This window comes from Syngnathus leptorhynchus, chromosome 20 (assembly GCF_054491065.1).
Source record: "Syngnathus leptorhynchus isolate UIUO chromosome 20, UIUO_Slep, whole genome shotgun sequence".
Lineage (NCBI taxonomy): Eukaryota > Metazoa > Chordata > Actinopteri > Syngnathiformes > Syngnathidae > Syngnathus > Syngnathus leptorhynchus.
The window spans coordinates 1564254-1581680 of record NC_141214.1 but is presented as its reverse complement, the minus strand read 5'-3'; the positions used below and the strand labels follow the sequence as shown (position 1 = coordinate 1581680).

The window sequence follows — 17427 nt, the reverse complement described above, 5'->3', positions numbered from 1 at the left end:
GGACCCGTTTGTCTGATTACCCGACAACACTTTGACCAAGTATTAAATAAGAGTCTTTAAAAATTAAAATATTTAAAGCTTTCCTTTGACAAATTTGATTGTATACAGTATTTTATGTGATTAAATTATTTTAACCTCAACTGAACAGTTCTTTGCTACTTATTGGCAAATTCGCTACAATAATTTCCCATTCTTTTTGAGGGTATATTTAAAAATTAATTAAAAAAAATGTTAAACATCATTTGGATGTACTACAAGAGGAAACGCTCGTTTCGTTTAGTGTTACCTTGGCAACGGCTCCCTGTTACCCAGCAACGTAGACGCGCCTCCCTGCCAGAAAGCGCGCATGCGTGTTAGAGTCCGCCTGGCTGCAGCGAGGTATCATGGCGGCGTCCACTCGCTGCATGAAGCGTGCCTTGGGAAGAGCGATGTCACCGTCTTTGGTGGTGATTTTAGGAGCCACAGGTACCGGCAAATCAAAATTAGCCATTGAGATTGGAAAACGACTCCGGGGAGAGATCATTAGTGCCGATTCCATGCAGGTAAGATGCATGACAACGCGGTGCAAGACGCCGCTTGGAGTGACATGTTCTTAAATAAGACAACAAGGATAAAAAATGACATTTAACGCCCCGAAACAAATGCATGCAAGCCTTTTGTTCCTCATGGTAAAAGGTTGATTTTTGCTGTAAAAATGAAGACAAACAAACATCCCACGTCGACACGTACCCTGCATGTGAATGCATGTGGATTCTTTTTTTTTTTTTTTAATAAATAGGGGAAAGGTGTTGGGTGCACAATTTAATTTACTTATGCATACCACACAAAATTAACTATTTGTGTGGTATTTGTTTTTTGGGAGACATACCCCGAGATTACGTAAAGCATGACGAATGAACGGACGGTACCATTTTGTTATGAACAGGGGCCGCCGGGGTGGATTGCTCCATTCACCTAATGTTGATTAATAGCAACTTTTAAAAATATGCAATGAAATTTGCTGTGATATCAGGGGTGTCAAAATATTCTTTTATCACGAGCCACATCATAGTTAAGTATTGTAGGGACGTTATGGCTAAATGAATGTATGATCGCGTCATTGATGATTAAGTAGAAATATGCCGCAAAAAGCTAAGTTCTACTGTTACCATGGTAACCAGAGCATCCTGGATGCTGTCTATGAAAATGAAGGCCAGGTATCTCTTAACTGGTAACTTCTTGACTTGATTTCCTCTCATTTGCATCTCAATCCAGCAGCTCCTGAGATTTGGAGTGCTCCTGTAGATTGACATTTATGGTGACGAGAAGCAAAAGCACATCCAACGGCAGCCGTTGTAAAAAGAGAAGCTGAGACTGTAATTGTTTTTCTTTAATATTTAATCATCAAATCATTTGTCTGACTTTATTTCCTCCTTTAGTGGCTGGGGGATGTTTAGTCACTTAACTGTGGAATGTACCAATCACCTATTAAAGGTAATCATTCACCTGAAGAGAGGTCTTTATTTGTACAAATTTATTTTGTAATGACACAAACTGACATTTATTTATTATTTATTTCTTGAAGTCGATATATAATGGGAAATGGACTTGTGTATAATGATCCGTAAAATTGATGACATATTAATTTTTCTCCCCACTAACATAGGCAAGTATTTTATGAATGATCAAAATGCTCCCACCACTGCTCAGAAAACCCCCGCCGTGCGCATGTCTCTCTGTGTTTTTATAGATAAGAACGAAGCATCTCCGGTGAGCTCTGGAGCGCTTTTTCTCTATCCTTGTCAGGCTCCATCACCATGGCAACCACAGGGCCGCAAAAACATGACGGGGTTCCGTTCGCGCCAACGATTGCCGTTAACGTCCTAATCGGCGACTTTAACCACGCACTCCTGCTGTCCTTGTCAGTGGGAGTCACTTGGTGTTGGGGTAACTGGGTTACGCTAATAACGGAATATCTCTGAAGACCGCTGACTCTTAGAGTGGCCTAGTTAAGACGCGCGCCGGCCCGAGAGATGCGGACGTGACGGGAGAGACCGAGACCGTTCATCTGAGAATGAGGACTGTGTTCGGGTGCGAGCTGGCCCGTGTTGTCTTTGGGATAGGAAACAGTCTAGGCCTGTTTGGGAGAAAGCGCCATTGTGCTGAGCTGGTGCATATTCAGCGCCGCGCTACGCCGACCCGGCGGCTGATAGTGAATGGCCGCTGGGAAGTGCCCATTGTCCCGGATAAAATCGGTTCCCACAGTCCCTAACGCTCCCATTGTGTTGCAATCACGCCCCCTCTCGGTGCCCCCCACCCGCCCCCTCTACCCACACTCCATTGAACACGCAGGGAGATATTATTCCCTCATTAAATGAACATGCTATCCATGGCACTCAATGTTTGGCTGTACTATCAACAAACGGGCGATTCCCAAAGCGGGGGTCCGGGGACCCTCGTGGGGAGCCCATTTTGCAGACGCGCCCATCAGCTGCTACAGAGCAAGGCCTACATTTGCTGGTAATTCATCAAAGTGCACGCCGCCCTCAGATGGAACTGGGTTACTAGTTCATGACACCAAGCGACCCGCTAAAAGCTAGCCAAAGATTCTAGCCGCCTGCTCCCAAAAGAACTCATTTTATTCATCACATGCAAGTCAGTCACGTGTGTGATATGTTAACTCACATTGTTAGCCAAAAATCAATGTCTTTTCTGCGTGTGCGGGGCAGGGTGCCGCCCTCGGGGTCAAGCCAACAGGTCGTGCGTGTGTCCGAGAGCCTTTAGGGGGAGGCGGTGGACGCTGACCATTTACTTCACGCATGCTTGGAGCTAAAAGCTGCCGCGTTGCTTTCTATGTGAGCTTAGCGACAACAGAGGTCATTTTGTCACCAGCGCCGCCGCCTCGTGATCACATTGCAGGCTGGCCATGTTTTTTTGTTTTTTTTTGTGGTGACTATCCGGATGTGCAGCACCGGCTGCTCATCGACGTATGAAACACATCCTCCATTTGGCACTTATTTATCCCCTCTCTCCCAGCATCACGTCTACTGTGACTATGACCTGTCTGGGCTGGTGACGTACTCGCCTCCGTCACATTTCCTGATGAATAACCGGATCCCGTGTTGAAACGGAACGAAGACACAGGGTCAATCAAGTCGTCGTTTCCTTTCGCCACGCTCGTGCGCTTTCATTGAGGCGGCGCGGCGGCTGCTTCAGTAACGCGTGGATACGTGGCGGGATGGATGGAGGAGGAGGAGGAGGCAGGACGGACAACGGCATGAATGATTTATTAGTCTGGCATTACTGGGCCATTCCCCACAGAGAGTAAGAGAGAGGAGATGGAAGGATTATATTGTTGAAGGCTGGTGCATTGAGGAAGAAGATGCAGTGGGGGTGGTAATCATGGTCTCACGCAAACATGCAACCAGAGTGGCCACCGGCTTTTGCGTCATTTGGACCACTTTTAAAGTCAATCAACAATTTTCCAATCGCCGCACTGGGTTTCTTTTAATTGAGCAAAGTGGTTGGAAATAAAAGCTGAATACCAGAACACAGAATTTCTAAATTAGATGTAGAGGCTGGCAAAGTTTGTGGTCATTGGCGATTTTTCGACCACGAAAATCAGCCCAGCAATATTATTATTATTATTATTTAAAAAAAGCTCATATCGGCTGAATAATCGGTTAGGCCCCAGTAATAAATATCTATATATATTTTTTGCTGATTTTTGATAAGAAAAAAAAAGTGGTCTGGCACAAAGGGTGTCTGCTGACATTTAAGTCGTGCCTGCCCTCAGCACCTTAAAAAAAAAAAAAAAGAAACCTCTTATTGTAAAGTGCAGGAAGCGAGATGATATCTTTGGCATCATCATTAGCTCACTGTATGAAATGAGGCGTAGTGCTGTGAAGCCTGCTGGCTTTATCTCCGCCCCTCCATCCTCTTGTGGTTTCATCCCGACTCCTATTTTCATTTTCTCAATGAATGTTTATCCTTCTCGCTCGCTCTCTCGCTCTTCCTCCTCCGCCTTGGTGCGCCAACGGAACAGCTGTTTTGCGCGGCTGGACCGTGGCGGCCCACCGCAGGCCCTCTTGGACTAGTCCAGACACTGAGCTCATTGTCTCTTCGCAAAGGTGAACGAGTTGGCTGATATATAAAAAAAAAAAAAAAAGCTTCCAGAGTGTTTTTATCACTTCAAAAATGGCTTTTATTCACCAGCAAGCACTCCACAGTCTCGACTATTTGTATACAAACCCCAAAAGTCAACTTTCCATCAAAAGGCTTTAAAGTGGAGATTGGATTTTTTTTGTTTGTTTGTTTAAAGATTGGTTCACAGAGAAATGCCGAAATCTCGCTCCTGTCAGAAAAGATGGTGAGCAAAGTGGAAAAGGAAAGGCAGGCGGGATGCTGATGGATAACGTGTGAAAATGGATCGGGAGCATCCTGTTCTCTCTAACAAGTACACAGCGAGCGCTCCTCCAGTCTCTCTGGCGGCTTTTTGCCGTTTTTCTTCTTCCTCCCCGCCCGCCAAGTTTCTTTGGAAAAAGAGACTTCAAGCTTCAGACATCCGTTCATCCGTCCATGCATTCATCCGTGCACCCATCTACTCCTCCTGTGGCTGACGGTGATGTCGTGCGGTGAATCGGTGAATAATTTATCGGGCCGGGTTGCTCTGCCCCATCGTGCTGCACACTCAAAGACCAATACACACGCACATACGTTGGATAGAAAAAGTCTACACACCCTCAAATGCCAGGTTATTGTGGTTGGGGAGAAAAAAAATGGCACCAAGATAGATTTCAAGTATTTTTCCATGAAAGAATGTGACCTCTAAGCCAGGGGTCAAAGGCCACGGGCATCCAAAGCACCCAATATAAAAAATGTCTGCCAGGCAACACATCAGGCGTCTAGTTCTCAACTAGAAAGTATCTTCCGGCCGCAAATCTGATACGAGCGATAAATCAAAATTCGCCACTTGGCTGCAAAATTTGCAGATGGTTTGAAAATCACTCATCGAAGCGTCGACGCCGCAGCGGCCCTGACACCTCGGTGAGGAAACTGGAATCCAAACCACAGCCGCTCTTCCATTATGCACCAGCTACAACTACACCAGTGGCAAATTTGTCTTCTTCTACTGTCACGATCAACTCTTGCTTATTTCCTTTGCGCATTCCAGGAAATAATGTAGCAAGAGGATGATAAAAGCCAAGATCATCAAAACGGGAAAAAAATGCAAGACTTTGACACCCTGCTGTCACATACCTGCAGGGAGACCCACCTACCAGCTGATTGTAAAATGCTCAGAGGTGGTGTCACATGTCAAGCCGTTTCACGTGGACTCGCACACCTTGCACCGTTGCACAAACAATTCCAATTCAAATCTTACAGTCGCCTCTCTCTGGTGTTTCGCATCGTATACTAGCATTAAGCTAACATATTTATCCAATGTATGTTTTGCTATGACACCTTGCATTCATACTTGCATTATTCCCCCCCCCCTCCTTGTAGGTGTACCACGGTCTCGACATCATCACAAACAAAGTGACGGCCGAGGAACGCGCCCAGTGCCTCCATCACATGATCGGCTTTGTGGACCCGTTGGTTAGCAACTACACGGTGGTGGACTTCAGGAACAAAGCTCTTTCTCTAATATCCTTCCCTACAGTCTTAGCTCCCCCATTACGCTCCCACCTCTTGTCACCTTTTTGATTAATAAGCACCTGTTCCGACGAGTCGATTCGTCTCTAACTAATTGGACGGATGCTTTGTGCTTGTACTAAAAAGGAAAAGGTGTCTTGAGTCGCCGGCGCAATCTGCGGGGAGCCGCTTGCCGCACAGATGTGGAGGGAGGAGGCTATATTATTAGAAAAGCACACACACCGAGTCACTCTTCACTTACTCACCCACTCGCTGATGTGATGAGGGCGATGCGGCAGCTCCGAGAATAGCCTGTGAGTGACTGGGACGGGGAAATGGTGTAAATACAGATAAGAGAAGGTACAAACAAAAAAAGACAGTTAACGTCGGAAGGGTGAAGTCCAGAAACGGCACGGGCGTACTGACATCATCACACGTTATCATTAGAATTCCATTTACAAATTTTTATTTCGTTCGCGGGAATATTTCTTCGCAAAGGATAATAATAATAACCAGGAAAGAAGTTTGCTTTCCCTTAACGCTATCCGACATCGATGACATGCATCATCAGAATAAACTGCCCATCATTGTTGGAGGAACAAATTATTACATTGAGTCCCTGCTGTGGCGAGTCCTACTCGACGCTGGGGTGAGTTTTTAGTTACTAAGCATTTCATGACTGTCGTTTCCCATTTTTAGTCATCGAAATATGTTTTCTATTTCCCCGTGGTGTCTATTAAGCGGGACGATTTAGAGGGGGATGGAGACACAGACAGGAAGTTGGAACTGGAGAAACTGGAAGGAACCGAACTGCACAAGCGATTGATGGAAGTGGACCCCAAAATGGCCGCCATGTTGCACCCCAACGACAAGCGCAAAATTGGCAGGTAAATGTCCATAACACAATGAAATCCATAGAGCCAATGTTATATCATAATACATCATATAATTATATTCAAATAAATATAACAATAAAATAAATAAATATATATATTATCATATAATTGCTAATGCTCAGTTCTCAGCGTCAGGCAGTGAGAGATTTAGTTTGCACGCACGCACGCACACGCACAGACACGGCCCACACATTTGACGAGTTGCAGTTTGTGCACTCAGGTCTTTTGTGCAATGCAGGTTAGGTCACCCTACTCCTGCTCCTGCTCCTACTCCCGCTTCTATCCGTCTCTTCTCTGTTATTTACTAAATGCAGGCCAGCCAGCCCATCACCCTAGTCAGAAGATTTCTAGTGTTGTCGATTCCAATAATAAGCCTCTCTTTCTTCTCTGGCTCCACAGAAGCTTGCAGATCCACCACGAAACGGGCGTTCCTCACAGCTCATGGCTGGAGGAGCAGCGAGGCCAGCAGGGCGGCGCCGCTCTGGGGGGTCCGCTAAGGTACCCGGACCCTTGCATCTTTTGGCTCCACGCTGACGTGAACGGTAGGGGTGGCCGATGATGGATGGATGGATGGATGGATGGATGGATGGATGGATGGATGGATCCCCGCCACAGTTGTAGACATGCCCTATTTTATCCTCCTCATTATTTCTTTGTTCTCCAGCTCTGGACAAGCGCCTGGACGCTCGTGTCGATGAGATGTTGTCAGTCGGGTTGATAGAGGAGCTCAGGGACTTTCATGTCCGTTTCAATCAGCAGAAAGTGCGGAATGACAGGTGAGAAAATCAATGCAGCAAAAAAAAAAAAAAAAAAAAGTCACTTTTACTTTCAATCAGCATCGATATCCAACTCAACAATTCTTTTTTTTTTTTTGGTCCCAAATCTCGCTAACCACCTCCTTAAGTTAGTGAGCGGATTTGTCGGTCCATCAAGTTCAAGACTACATTCCCATCTCCCTCTGGAAATTAATGATCCATCACGTCGGAAGGATCTCTTCTTCTCCTTGAAGCCAGCGCGGCGGCAAACTCAGCCAAGCGACTGTGCCATTATTTCTCCCCTCCCACCCAGTCTTGACAGGTCACACTGTACCCTTCTCAAAGAACTGGAGGACACAATGGGGATGGCCATCAGTGTGCCTGCCAGTAGTTGCTGCTTTTCATTTTTGTGTGGGAGTGGGACACATCCCTAGAAGCTGCCTGTTCGCCATCCCACCATTTCAGTCCATAAGCATCTCTTGTAGCATATCAGCAATATGATCTCACCCCCCCTGCCCAGTCTGCAACTCCTTTCCTTTCATGACTCCACCCCCCCCCACACCCCGGCTGGCTTGTACCGCAAGACATCAAGGTCAAATCTCTCTCTCCCCTGTCCTCCGTCGTTGCTTTTCACCCTCCGTTGAATCGACATTTCCTGCGCTCTGTCGCTATTCTCGGATTTCTGTCTCGGGCCTGCACCGCCGCCAATTTATTCTGCCAATTTCCTCGTCCCGAGTATCACAGCGGGTCAATCGAACTGTTGCAAGCGACCGTTTCCTCGGTGTTGAAATTAGATTACGCTGCTATTTTAGCAGATCTGAAAGAGGCCAGGTTGCTGGACATAGATCATCGCAAAGGTACAGAGTGAGCTCACGCAAATCGGGGATGATTTGAGCAAATTGTTGCGGACGTTGTCTGGCGAGGACGAGCAGCTGCTTTCTGTCTGACCTACCGCTCCGTGTTTTAATGTCACCGCGTCCCTTGAAGGACCTCGCGTCTTCTCACTCTAATATTCTTCGCTCCGGGAGGGTGAAAAAAAAAAAAAACCCAGACGGAAGAGGGGAAGGTGAAATTAAAGCTGTCTAGAAAGGTCGATGGGTGTGTTGATCCTTTTATGCCCAACCTTCTTGCCTCTTTTTTTATTGATACATAGATACTAGTCATTTAAGAATGTTCAAGGGTGAGCTTACCTGAAGATGATGTCACCAAACTTACAAAAGTATTGGAACGCATGACGGTTCTTATTTTCTAATGCCACTTGCTGTCGATTAAAAATGACATGACACGTCCATTGCAACTCGTTCCTTTTTTGCAGTCAAAACTACCAACACGGGATCTTCCAGTCGATTGGTTTCAAAGAATTCCACGACTACCTGACGGCTCCCGAAAACAGCACCCGGCAGGAAAAAGACGCACTCCGAAAAAAAGGTCAGGGTGTTCCGGAATGCTCTTGCATCTTTTGTACTTAACAACTTCCCTTTCAATCTCGCTTTAGGTGTTGAAGCTTTGAAGATTGCTACGCGGCGCTACGCTCGCAAGCAAAATAAATGGGTCCGTAACCGCTTCCTCAAACGTGAGTTCTTCTTCTTCACTGCAAGATGAAATTTACATAGCTCGTAGCTCGCGTATGTGTATTCATTCATATCAGCGCTGCGAGGTTTGCCGTTGTGTCACTCACACACACACACACACACACACACACACACACACACACACACACACACACACACAAACACACACACAATGCTTACTTACAACCAGTTTTTTGTAGTATTTGATAATGGATTAGATCCTGTTTGTTTTCATACTCCGGAGCTGATTCAAAAAATATTTTCTTTGCTGATGATGTTTGTTGAAGTGATATTGACGCAACATATAATTAGGTTGGCCCAACCTATTTCGCTTAAGTCTTATATTTATTTCATGCATTTTAAAAATGAACTATCATGTACTGTATTGGAAATGTTTATTATCGGCTGGGCAGTGGTTCAATTGCATTGGAAAAGCTCATTTCAAGTCAACGTGCAGGTTTGTAAAAAGTTGATAGATGCATTCCAGCTTCCAAATCCATTCGTGCAGGTTGAACTTCAGGAATCTTTTTTTTTTTTTCCCCCCACCACCAAGTCCCAGGTGTCATCAAATCCACAGAAACCGGCTTTTGTGGTCCATTAGCTGCCACCGTCAGCGACACTAAAAACTGCATCAACAAACACACCTCGGCCAAAATCAACTGCTGGTTTGGCATGTGTATGTTCTTGCGGTGTAAGGTGGGAACCTGCTTGCTCCTGAGTCTCACCGGCAGCATAGCCTACCCTAAAGTAACCCAGCCGCCTAATCCCGTTAGACCCAAACGGCTTGAACCGCGCCAGGCCAGGCCCTCAACCTCCATCTTTGGCGCCTGCACATACATACATACCATCTGGTCAGCGCCACATGCATGTGACATACGTCCGTAATCCGTCTGAACTCGTCCACGCTCTGGCAAAGTTGCACGCGCGCGTGGCTTTTTGGGACGGGGCTAATCTTTTTGCGGATAAGATCAACTTTCTGCATTTAATTTTGGCAAATCCTCTGCTTTACCATCTGATATGTGAGCGATGGAGGCAGAAACAGCTCTTGAGTCCCTTTGCCTTTTTTGGAAAAGCCAGTTTTGGATTCATGATCCAAAACATCCACACGTCAAAAATGACGTCATACATTTTTGTAATGTCAACGAAATCAGGCGGAGAGATTCACGATAATCATCTCTGCCATTTGTGAAAAAAATTATATAAATACAATAGAATATATCTAATATTATTTTGAGAAAAATGTACAACCTTACATTTCCAAATAAATGGGGTGAAGACTCGCCACATCTTCCGCAGTAACCCAGGCTAAACCTGGCTTGTCCCCAATTTACCAAGCATGTCTATTAGTTAAGATGTGTCACTTCAACACACTTCCTAATGTAAGTAGGTGAATTTGTGAATCACAAATATGCGGGACTTTCTGTCTTTGGTTTTGTAATTTCATACTTGACTGGCGGGGCAAACACTCCAGAAAGCCAATTGTTTGCATCCCAGCAATTCTGTAGTCACTTTTTTTCCAAAGTAGTCAATTTGTCACCTCTCATTGTCTTGCAATTCTTTCTCTGACTACTGACCTCTTTTCCCTTTGAGCCCAACACACTGGCACGGCATTTGAGCAGGCTAATCTCCTGAAGCATTACCAAGCCGCCGGGAATTTGCCCCGACCACACAGACTCGGGGAAATAAGGGTCGACGGGGGCGGGGGGCGACGAGAGCGTGTCTACCCGAGTGGGTCAAAGGCGAGTGAGGATGACAAAACGCCCTAAAAGAGCCACTAAACACGTAAATAAACCAAAAGCCATTCACACGCACGCACGCACCTGCCTGTAAGGTACGACTTTGACCTACTTTTCCAGATAAGGCTTTTCCCGTGCTGCCGTAAGAATGCAAAGCTCAAAATCAATTCATTTTAATGCTTGTGCTGTGTGTGTGGTCCATTGAATCAATTGACTTATCTATAATGACGGAGAAATTTGAGGCAACTTTATTTAATGTTAACTTTTTATGCAGCGACGCTTCAGTGACTTGAGGGGTGTTTTCATTTCAATCCCAAAGCGACTCACGCTTTGTCGCCGTAACCATACCCAGGCTCGGGGACTCGTGAGCATTAAGTAACAAGGGTGTCAATATCGTTAAAAAGAAGAAGTCCACGCATAAGGGGGAGGCAGGTGACACATGGACAGCTTGGGTGGAGGTAATATGATCGAGTCGTGGCCACAGGTGCAAGTTTATACCCTTGAAGCCTTGCGTGTACTGTACACATGCACATTTTCTGGGGAGAGCAAGCTCAAACGTTGCCACGGAAACCCAATGAGGTCGTGGATGCATCCAGTTGTCGGAGGATATCCATGTGCCCTGTCAGATAAATGTTTGTCCATTTAAAAGCATGAGAAAGTGTCATGGTGACACTTTTCGCTGCTATTACGTGTTAGGGACTCATTAAGATGCTGTAATTGTCGTCATTGTGTCGTAGAGGATAAAGAACATGCGTGAGAGTATTGTCTGTCTACATGTGTTGCCCCACCCATTGTGTGAAATGGCTGTCTATGGCGTTTTACATTGTGTGGACTACACCCGATTTAAACCCAGTACTTTATTATTCCTATCAGTAAACTAAATTTTTCTTTTTTTTATCCAAGCATGGATGGCCTTATTGTCCATCTAGCGGTTTGGTGATAAACAAGGGACAAAAGTGGAAGAGGAACAGAAGGAAAGAGGAAGGCGGTCGTGAATGGAGGCATGTGTTGTGCTGCAGCGTGGATGGCGGCCAGCGAAGCGCAGCTGGCCGTCGGGCCTTTTATTTTTTCTTCTCCCCCGTGCTCTCCAAACACAACTTGACAAATGACTGCTGGTACGCTGGGTGGCAACAGGTGGACTAGTGTTCCAACACGGGCCAGCAGCTGCGTGGCGTCTCCCGTGTTACTTTCTTCCGTTTTTGTTTTTTTTGTCGATTCCTTATCACCGCCCGTTTTCAGGTTAGGTTTCAAAGTCCCGTCTAAAATGTGGAAAGCTTTTATTCCCCATCCTGCCCATTGCAGCATTTAATGTTTTGCAGCTCTGCCACCTTGCCTATGATTGTAGCGTCAACAAAAACGCTTGCTTCCTCTTTGTATAGCGTATACAGTAACCTGCTCGGAGTTTCCTCAAATGTTTATCTCGTTCAGCCTGCGAGGTGTGATGTTTTTCATAACAGTTTTTCTTGCTCAAGCGGGACCTTTTTTTTTTTTTAACATGGACTTCACTGCGCGGGTGTAGAATAGATTAGCCCTTAATCAAGTTGGCTATTACGAGTTAATTCCTTTACCGCAATGTGCGTGCTGTCACCTAATGAAGTCATTATTAAAAAGGTCTCCTCTTTCTACTTTGCATCGGATGAAGCATATCTTGCTTGGAGGTGCTCGGTTTTTCCACCACTTAAAGGTCACCTTCACCGCAGGCTCCCCCCGGTGCATCTGCATGTCTTGAGTCAACACAGGCACACAGACAAGCAGAGCAGGGATTTGCCGCTCGGGCCCAGCCCAGCCGGGAGACTTGCTGACCGACGCAGAATGCTCGCATGGGGGATGGAACTGTTGGAGAATGAGTGAAAACCTGAGAGGGGCGAAAGAGGGGGGGCGGAAGAGGAGACATTATCGAGCCGGTGTGAGTCAGCAGGTTGACGGAGCCGATGGGGCGCGGCACCGACAGCATCGCCGCTGCCGGAAAAACGTTGCCAATAATGCGCCCCGTCCGTATCTGCTGCCTCGAAACACCATGTCAAATAATCGACGTTTGATATTCACGGCGCACCAAATTGATAAGCAAACACGTGGCTCGCCGAGGGATGGAAGTGGCCTTTTTCTTTTTATTGCGCACGATTGATCAGTATGCTGGATCTTTATGTGCAGGCTATAAATCAGCTTGGCCTTGCAGGGTGCATAATGTGTGCAAGATTGACCCACCGGTTTGTGTGTGTGCGTGTGTGTGTGGGTAGGACCCGGAGACAGCGTGCCAGCAGTGTACGGCTTGGATGTGACGGATGTGGCGAGATGGGAGGAGACGGTGCTGGACCCTGCACTGCAGATACTGGACAGTCTCTGCAAGGTGGGGCCGTCGTTCTTCTTCTTGCCTCAACTGCTCTTTCTTGCTTGCACTTAGCTTTTTTAACATCTACATGCATCCTTTAAGACGATTGTATTTTTTTACACTTATCTAATCATTGAGTACAGTGATATTATTTTGTGTGAATTATCTACTTTGCGTTGGATATGTTCCAAATTCAATCTGTGAGGTTCATATTTAGCGTGATTCATATTTAGGGATGCGTTTATGAGTAAAAGATTTGATCAAAAGTCTTGTTTTTGATCATTTATAGTTTCACAAAAGCAGTTTGACAGAAAGTTGGTTTTCTCTGCTTTTTGGTCAGAAACTCGTGTTTTGGGTGAAAACCACCAATGTCCTACTGCTGATTACGAAAGAATGAAAAAATCTGGAAACAAATTCCTTTTTTTTTGGTATCATAGGGGGGAACCACAACCAAGCAAGGGTATCACTAAATATGTAAAAAACAATTGCAGGTTTGTTTTATTTATTTGTAAAATCACCCCAAATAAATTTTCATCAGGGTGAGGAGCCCGCTATTCCACCAATCAGACTACATGGGGAAGAGCTAAGGAACAAACGCAGCCGGCACACCTGCGACCTTTGCGACAAAGTGATCATCGGCGACCTGGAGTGGGCCGGTGAGTCTGCGGACCCGCGTGACAAAATTCAAACTTTCTTTGTTTGTCTGTGGATCCCAACTCGTCCAAACAGCATTCTGGTTCATATTTTTTGTTGTGGAACCGAATGAAACATGCAAAATTCATTCATCTTGGGGGGGGCGGTCATTTTGACACTTGCTGTCGACTTCAAATGACATCACAGTTGCTAGGTACCAGCAAGCTGCAAAATGGCTGCCTCTTGAGATGGATCAAAACGGGTGAATTCTGTTGTGTTTAGACTTATGGAGGCACATAAAACATATTGACAAGAAAGCTTTTGTAGCTTTTGTGCTTTAACCACACCCAGTAAATTACACATACGTTGTCGTTGTTAAATTATTAATCACGGCGGGCCGTATTAGTTGGGTCACATCAGCGTCACGTGCAGTTCTCTGCCCTGCAGCTCACCTCAAGTCCAAGAAACATCACTTCCACGTCAGGAAGAAGTTCAAGTCCGATGCTGAGACAAAGCGGTCGGAATCCTCCTCACAGGACACCAACTCAGAACACTGACATTTTTGAAAAACTCCGTATAGACAGTCAAGCCGCAAGTTCATTAAGTTTGGTAGCGCATGGTTGCGCTTCAAATGCTTTTTCCAATGGAAACACAGCGCACTACATTTTCCCGCTGCTGCTCGTGTCAACATTTCCACGAGATGCCGCGTTTAGTCGGATCATTTATACTTCACACTTCATTACAGAGACTTGAGTTTTGATTCCGTTCGAGCTTGGATTATTTTTTTTTCTTCTTGAATTTTGTGGAAAAGTACACTAGAGACATTATATGGACAAAAAAGTTATTTGGACGTTTGACATTATGTGGAGGAATGGAAAAAAAATATGACGCTGCCTTTCTTTTATTTTTTTGGAGCCACGACAATAAGAGCATTCTTTTCCTGAAAATTATATTTTTGTACGGCACACACCAAAGGAGATTTGACACAAATATTTTGACCCTTGGATGAAAGACCTACTTGGACTGAGAACAGGAAGAAAATATTTGCATTACATTTTGACTTTGGAGCACACTATCTTCTACTTACAATGGGGAGGGGGGGAATTGCTATTTTCGGACACAATGCAACAACAGACCATACATTACTTGGACAAAAGTTTTGGGACAGCTGGCCATTACAACAAGAGGAATTGAAAAAGGAAGAGAAACTCAAGCTACTCTTCATCATGTATCTGAAGAAATAATGTGCCTTACTTTTTTTTATTTTTGCTTCAATTGTCTGTAAAATCTGACACACAAATATTGTTCACTTTAAATGGATGCAGCCCATCATGGAATATTTAATAAACATTGAAACCTTAAATTGATTCACATCATTGCAATATTTTCCAGCCTCCAAAACCAAATGATTTGAATTGAAGCTCCACAAAAATCTTGACAGCATGAGCGATATGCTAACTGTTTGCTACACTAAAGCAGTGCAAGAATTCCTTTACGGTCATTTGTTTTGGTTCAACTTCCTCCTTGGCAGATGTAATTAGCCTTTTGTAGCTCTAATGCGGAAGTCAGCTGAGTTGTGACACTCAGGTCGTTGGAGTTGGTGAGATGAGAGACTTTTTTTTTTTTTTTTTTTCTTCCCCAGTCGTCTTTGTTTATGCAGCGGCACGGCCATGAGAGCGCTTACACAATATCTGGCGTCCGCCCAGAGCGGCCTTTGTTTTGGCGCTCCCGTTCCGCTCTCGTCACCTGTGGCCTCTCCCCTCCCCTTCCTCGCTTCTTCCCGTAGATTCCCGGCCCTCACCGGGTCACCTCGCCCGCAGGGCTCCAAACATTTCCGAGAGCTGTCGTAGCTGTAAATAAGCACGTGTGTCCTACTTTGAAAAATTGGGTCAAGTCTCAAGCTTTGACTTAACGGTACAGTCCAGAAGTCACATTGTCGCCTAAGATTCTTAAATTGGGATTCAATTAAATTGCAATCATTGAAACCAGTCAGAAGAAGAAAAAAAATCTGTATTCAGAGGAAATTCAGAAGTCGCATTGTAAGAAGTAGGTTTCTAACCAAAGATTTCTTCGGTTGTGTAATTTTACACTTGACGGGTGGGCCCATGTACCGGGAAACAACCAAGTTGGCAGAAGTAACAAAGGTTGCCATGAAACAGCATTTAAAAAAAAAAAAAAAAAACAACACTCTTTGTGGATGAGTCTTTTTTTTTTTTTCCGCTTTTGTTGAAGGCTTTTTATTCATACAAACTTACCCGCTGCTGTTTCCTCCTCCTTCTGTTGTCTTTGTACATTATGTTCCAATTTTTGAGTCTTTGAATTCATTCAGTCATGTGATGTGCTGTTAAGTACTTCTTTTTTTTTTTTTTTTTAAAGGATGTGTATCCTGTCAGCTGGTTTGTTGTGCCACCTTGAGGCATTTATACACCCCAAAAAAAGAAAACTGCAGCAATTCATTGACACAAGGTCTGACCTGAACATGCCCCTGCAGGAGAGGGGGGAGTAAAAGTAGCGCAGCATGCTAGGTCACAAGGCTAATTAGTAATTTGCACAGCCAGACGCAGTGAATCTTACACGCTCAACTTAAATAAGCTCTCACTTTAAGACTTTTGCAAGTCCACTTATTGCATTTTTTTTTTTATACAGTGTAACAATTCCTTTGGAGCAGACAGTGCAGCAAAAAAATCTATCGGTGGCGCCTCGCTCAGAAGCGTATATTCTTTATCCTCAGCAAAAAAAATAAAAAATATCTTTTTTTAAATAACACTTTTTGGGCGGGTTGGGTTGTATTTGTGGTATTTCAGCTGCTGTCATTTTGAGTCTGGGAAACAAATGAAACCCTCGAGTTAAGGCCCCCGCTATACGTGAGGCCCATAGAGTGTGTGTGTGTGTGTGGGGGGGGGTTCCCAGCGGACTGGTTATGTAATGCCGGGCTGCAGCTTATAGGATGCTTATTGTGCGTCTAGTCTGTTTGCCCTGGATTTCTGGCTCGCGCGTCTGGCTTTTTGCAGCAGCCAACATATATCACAGGGCGGGCGCCTATGGCCGAGACGCTGACTAGATCCTTAAATGGTTGTGTTTCATTAGTGAGCAGATTTGAGCGCAACCAGAAAGAAAAGCAAAAAAGTAACACTGATCTCACACACTTGATGAGGATTGAGGAAATTGACGACGCTCTCGGCCCGAGATAGTAGTGTGTCATCCAGTGACTGAGCGTCCAGGTAATTTGAAGTTAATCCAAATCTCTAATCCCATGGCCCTAAACACTCTCTGCCATCTGGCGAGACGAGGAAACGTGCTGACACGCAGCGAGGCCTACCGGATGACGTGCATGAGGCTAATTGTATTTCTTTTTTCTACTTGAAATCACTTACAGCCTTTGAAACATTCATGTGTGTGTTTTGCAGTTATCAGAAACACAGTTCGGAAATTGCGTAACTGCGCGGGGAAACACAACACTCTCAGGTGTGACTTACTCAGCTTTGTGTGTGTGTGCGTGCTTGCGCACTTCCTTTATCGCGTGTATTATGGATTACACAAGCGCACACACACACACACACACACACACACACACACACACACACACACACACACACACACACACCAATGTCTTCTTAACGTCCCTCCCCATGAGGGGTGATGTATGCATCCGAGCCAAGAGCAGGTTATCACTTATTGATGCATGTGTGTAATGAACTCATTGAACCCCACATGCAGACTTTTGGCCATCTCAGTAAATGTGTAGCGGCCATAACAGATAAAAACGTCGGGACGACGAGAGGAAGAAATGTGATGAGATGGGGGTAAGCCATTAAGTTTGATAGGTGCAGCGGACGCATGGTTGCCTATAGTTTCTCTCCTCGCTGGCCGGCTGCATATTTCCTGCTGGGTTAT

General features: G+C 45.2%; 1 protein-coding gene across 5 annotated transcripts; it reads left to right on the top strand.

Moving 5' to 3' along the window:
• The first annotated feature begins 372 nt into the window (after window positions 1-372).
• On the top strand, window positions 373-15026 carry trit1 (tRNA isopentenyltransferase 1). 5 transcript variants are annotated; one of them, XM_085900822.1, is made up of 13 exons: window positions 403-542; window positions 1255-1355; window positions 1419-1473; window positions 5485-5627; window positions 6166-6262; window positions 6355-6500; window positions 6909-7051; window positions 7174-7285; window positions 8580-8692; window positions 8760-8837; window positions 12809-12918; window positions 13439-13556; window positions 13981-15022. In XM_085900822.1, the coding sequence occupies exons 3-13, from the start codon at window positions 1429-1431 to the stop codon at window positions 14088-14090; spliced, it is 1215 nt and encodes a 404-aa protein (XP_085756948.1). In that variant the 5' UTR covers window positions 403-542; window positions 1255-1355; window positions 1419-1428; the 3' UTR covers window positions 14091-15022. The 5 variants fall into 5 exon arrangements, with proteins under 5 accessions (XP_085756946.1, XP_085756948.1, XP_085756947.1 ...); XM_085900823.1 differs by having other exon boundaries at window positions 459-542; window positions 1258-1355; XM_085900821.1 differs by having other exon boundaries at window positions 1255-1473.
• Window positions 15027-17427: the final 2401 nt, after the last annotated feature.

What these genes read in the sequence shown, in the direction of transcription:
- trit1 (XM_085900820.1), top strand. Translation starts at nt 384, where the DNA reads ATGGCGGCGTCCACTCGCTGCATGAAGCGTGCCTTGGGAAGAGCGATG. An exon ending in GACAAGCGCAAAATTGGCAG is followed by an intron (nt 6,501 to 6,908) that starts GTAAATGTCCAT and finishes CTGGCTCCACAG; the next exon opens with AAGCTTGCAGATCCACCACG. An exon ending in CAGAAAGTGCGGAATGACAG is followed by an intron (nt 7,286 to 8,579) that starts GTGAGAAAATCA and finishes CCTTTTTTGCAG; the next exon opens with TCAAAACTACCAACACGGGA.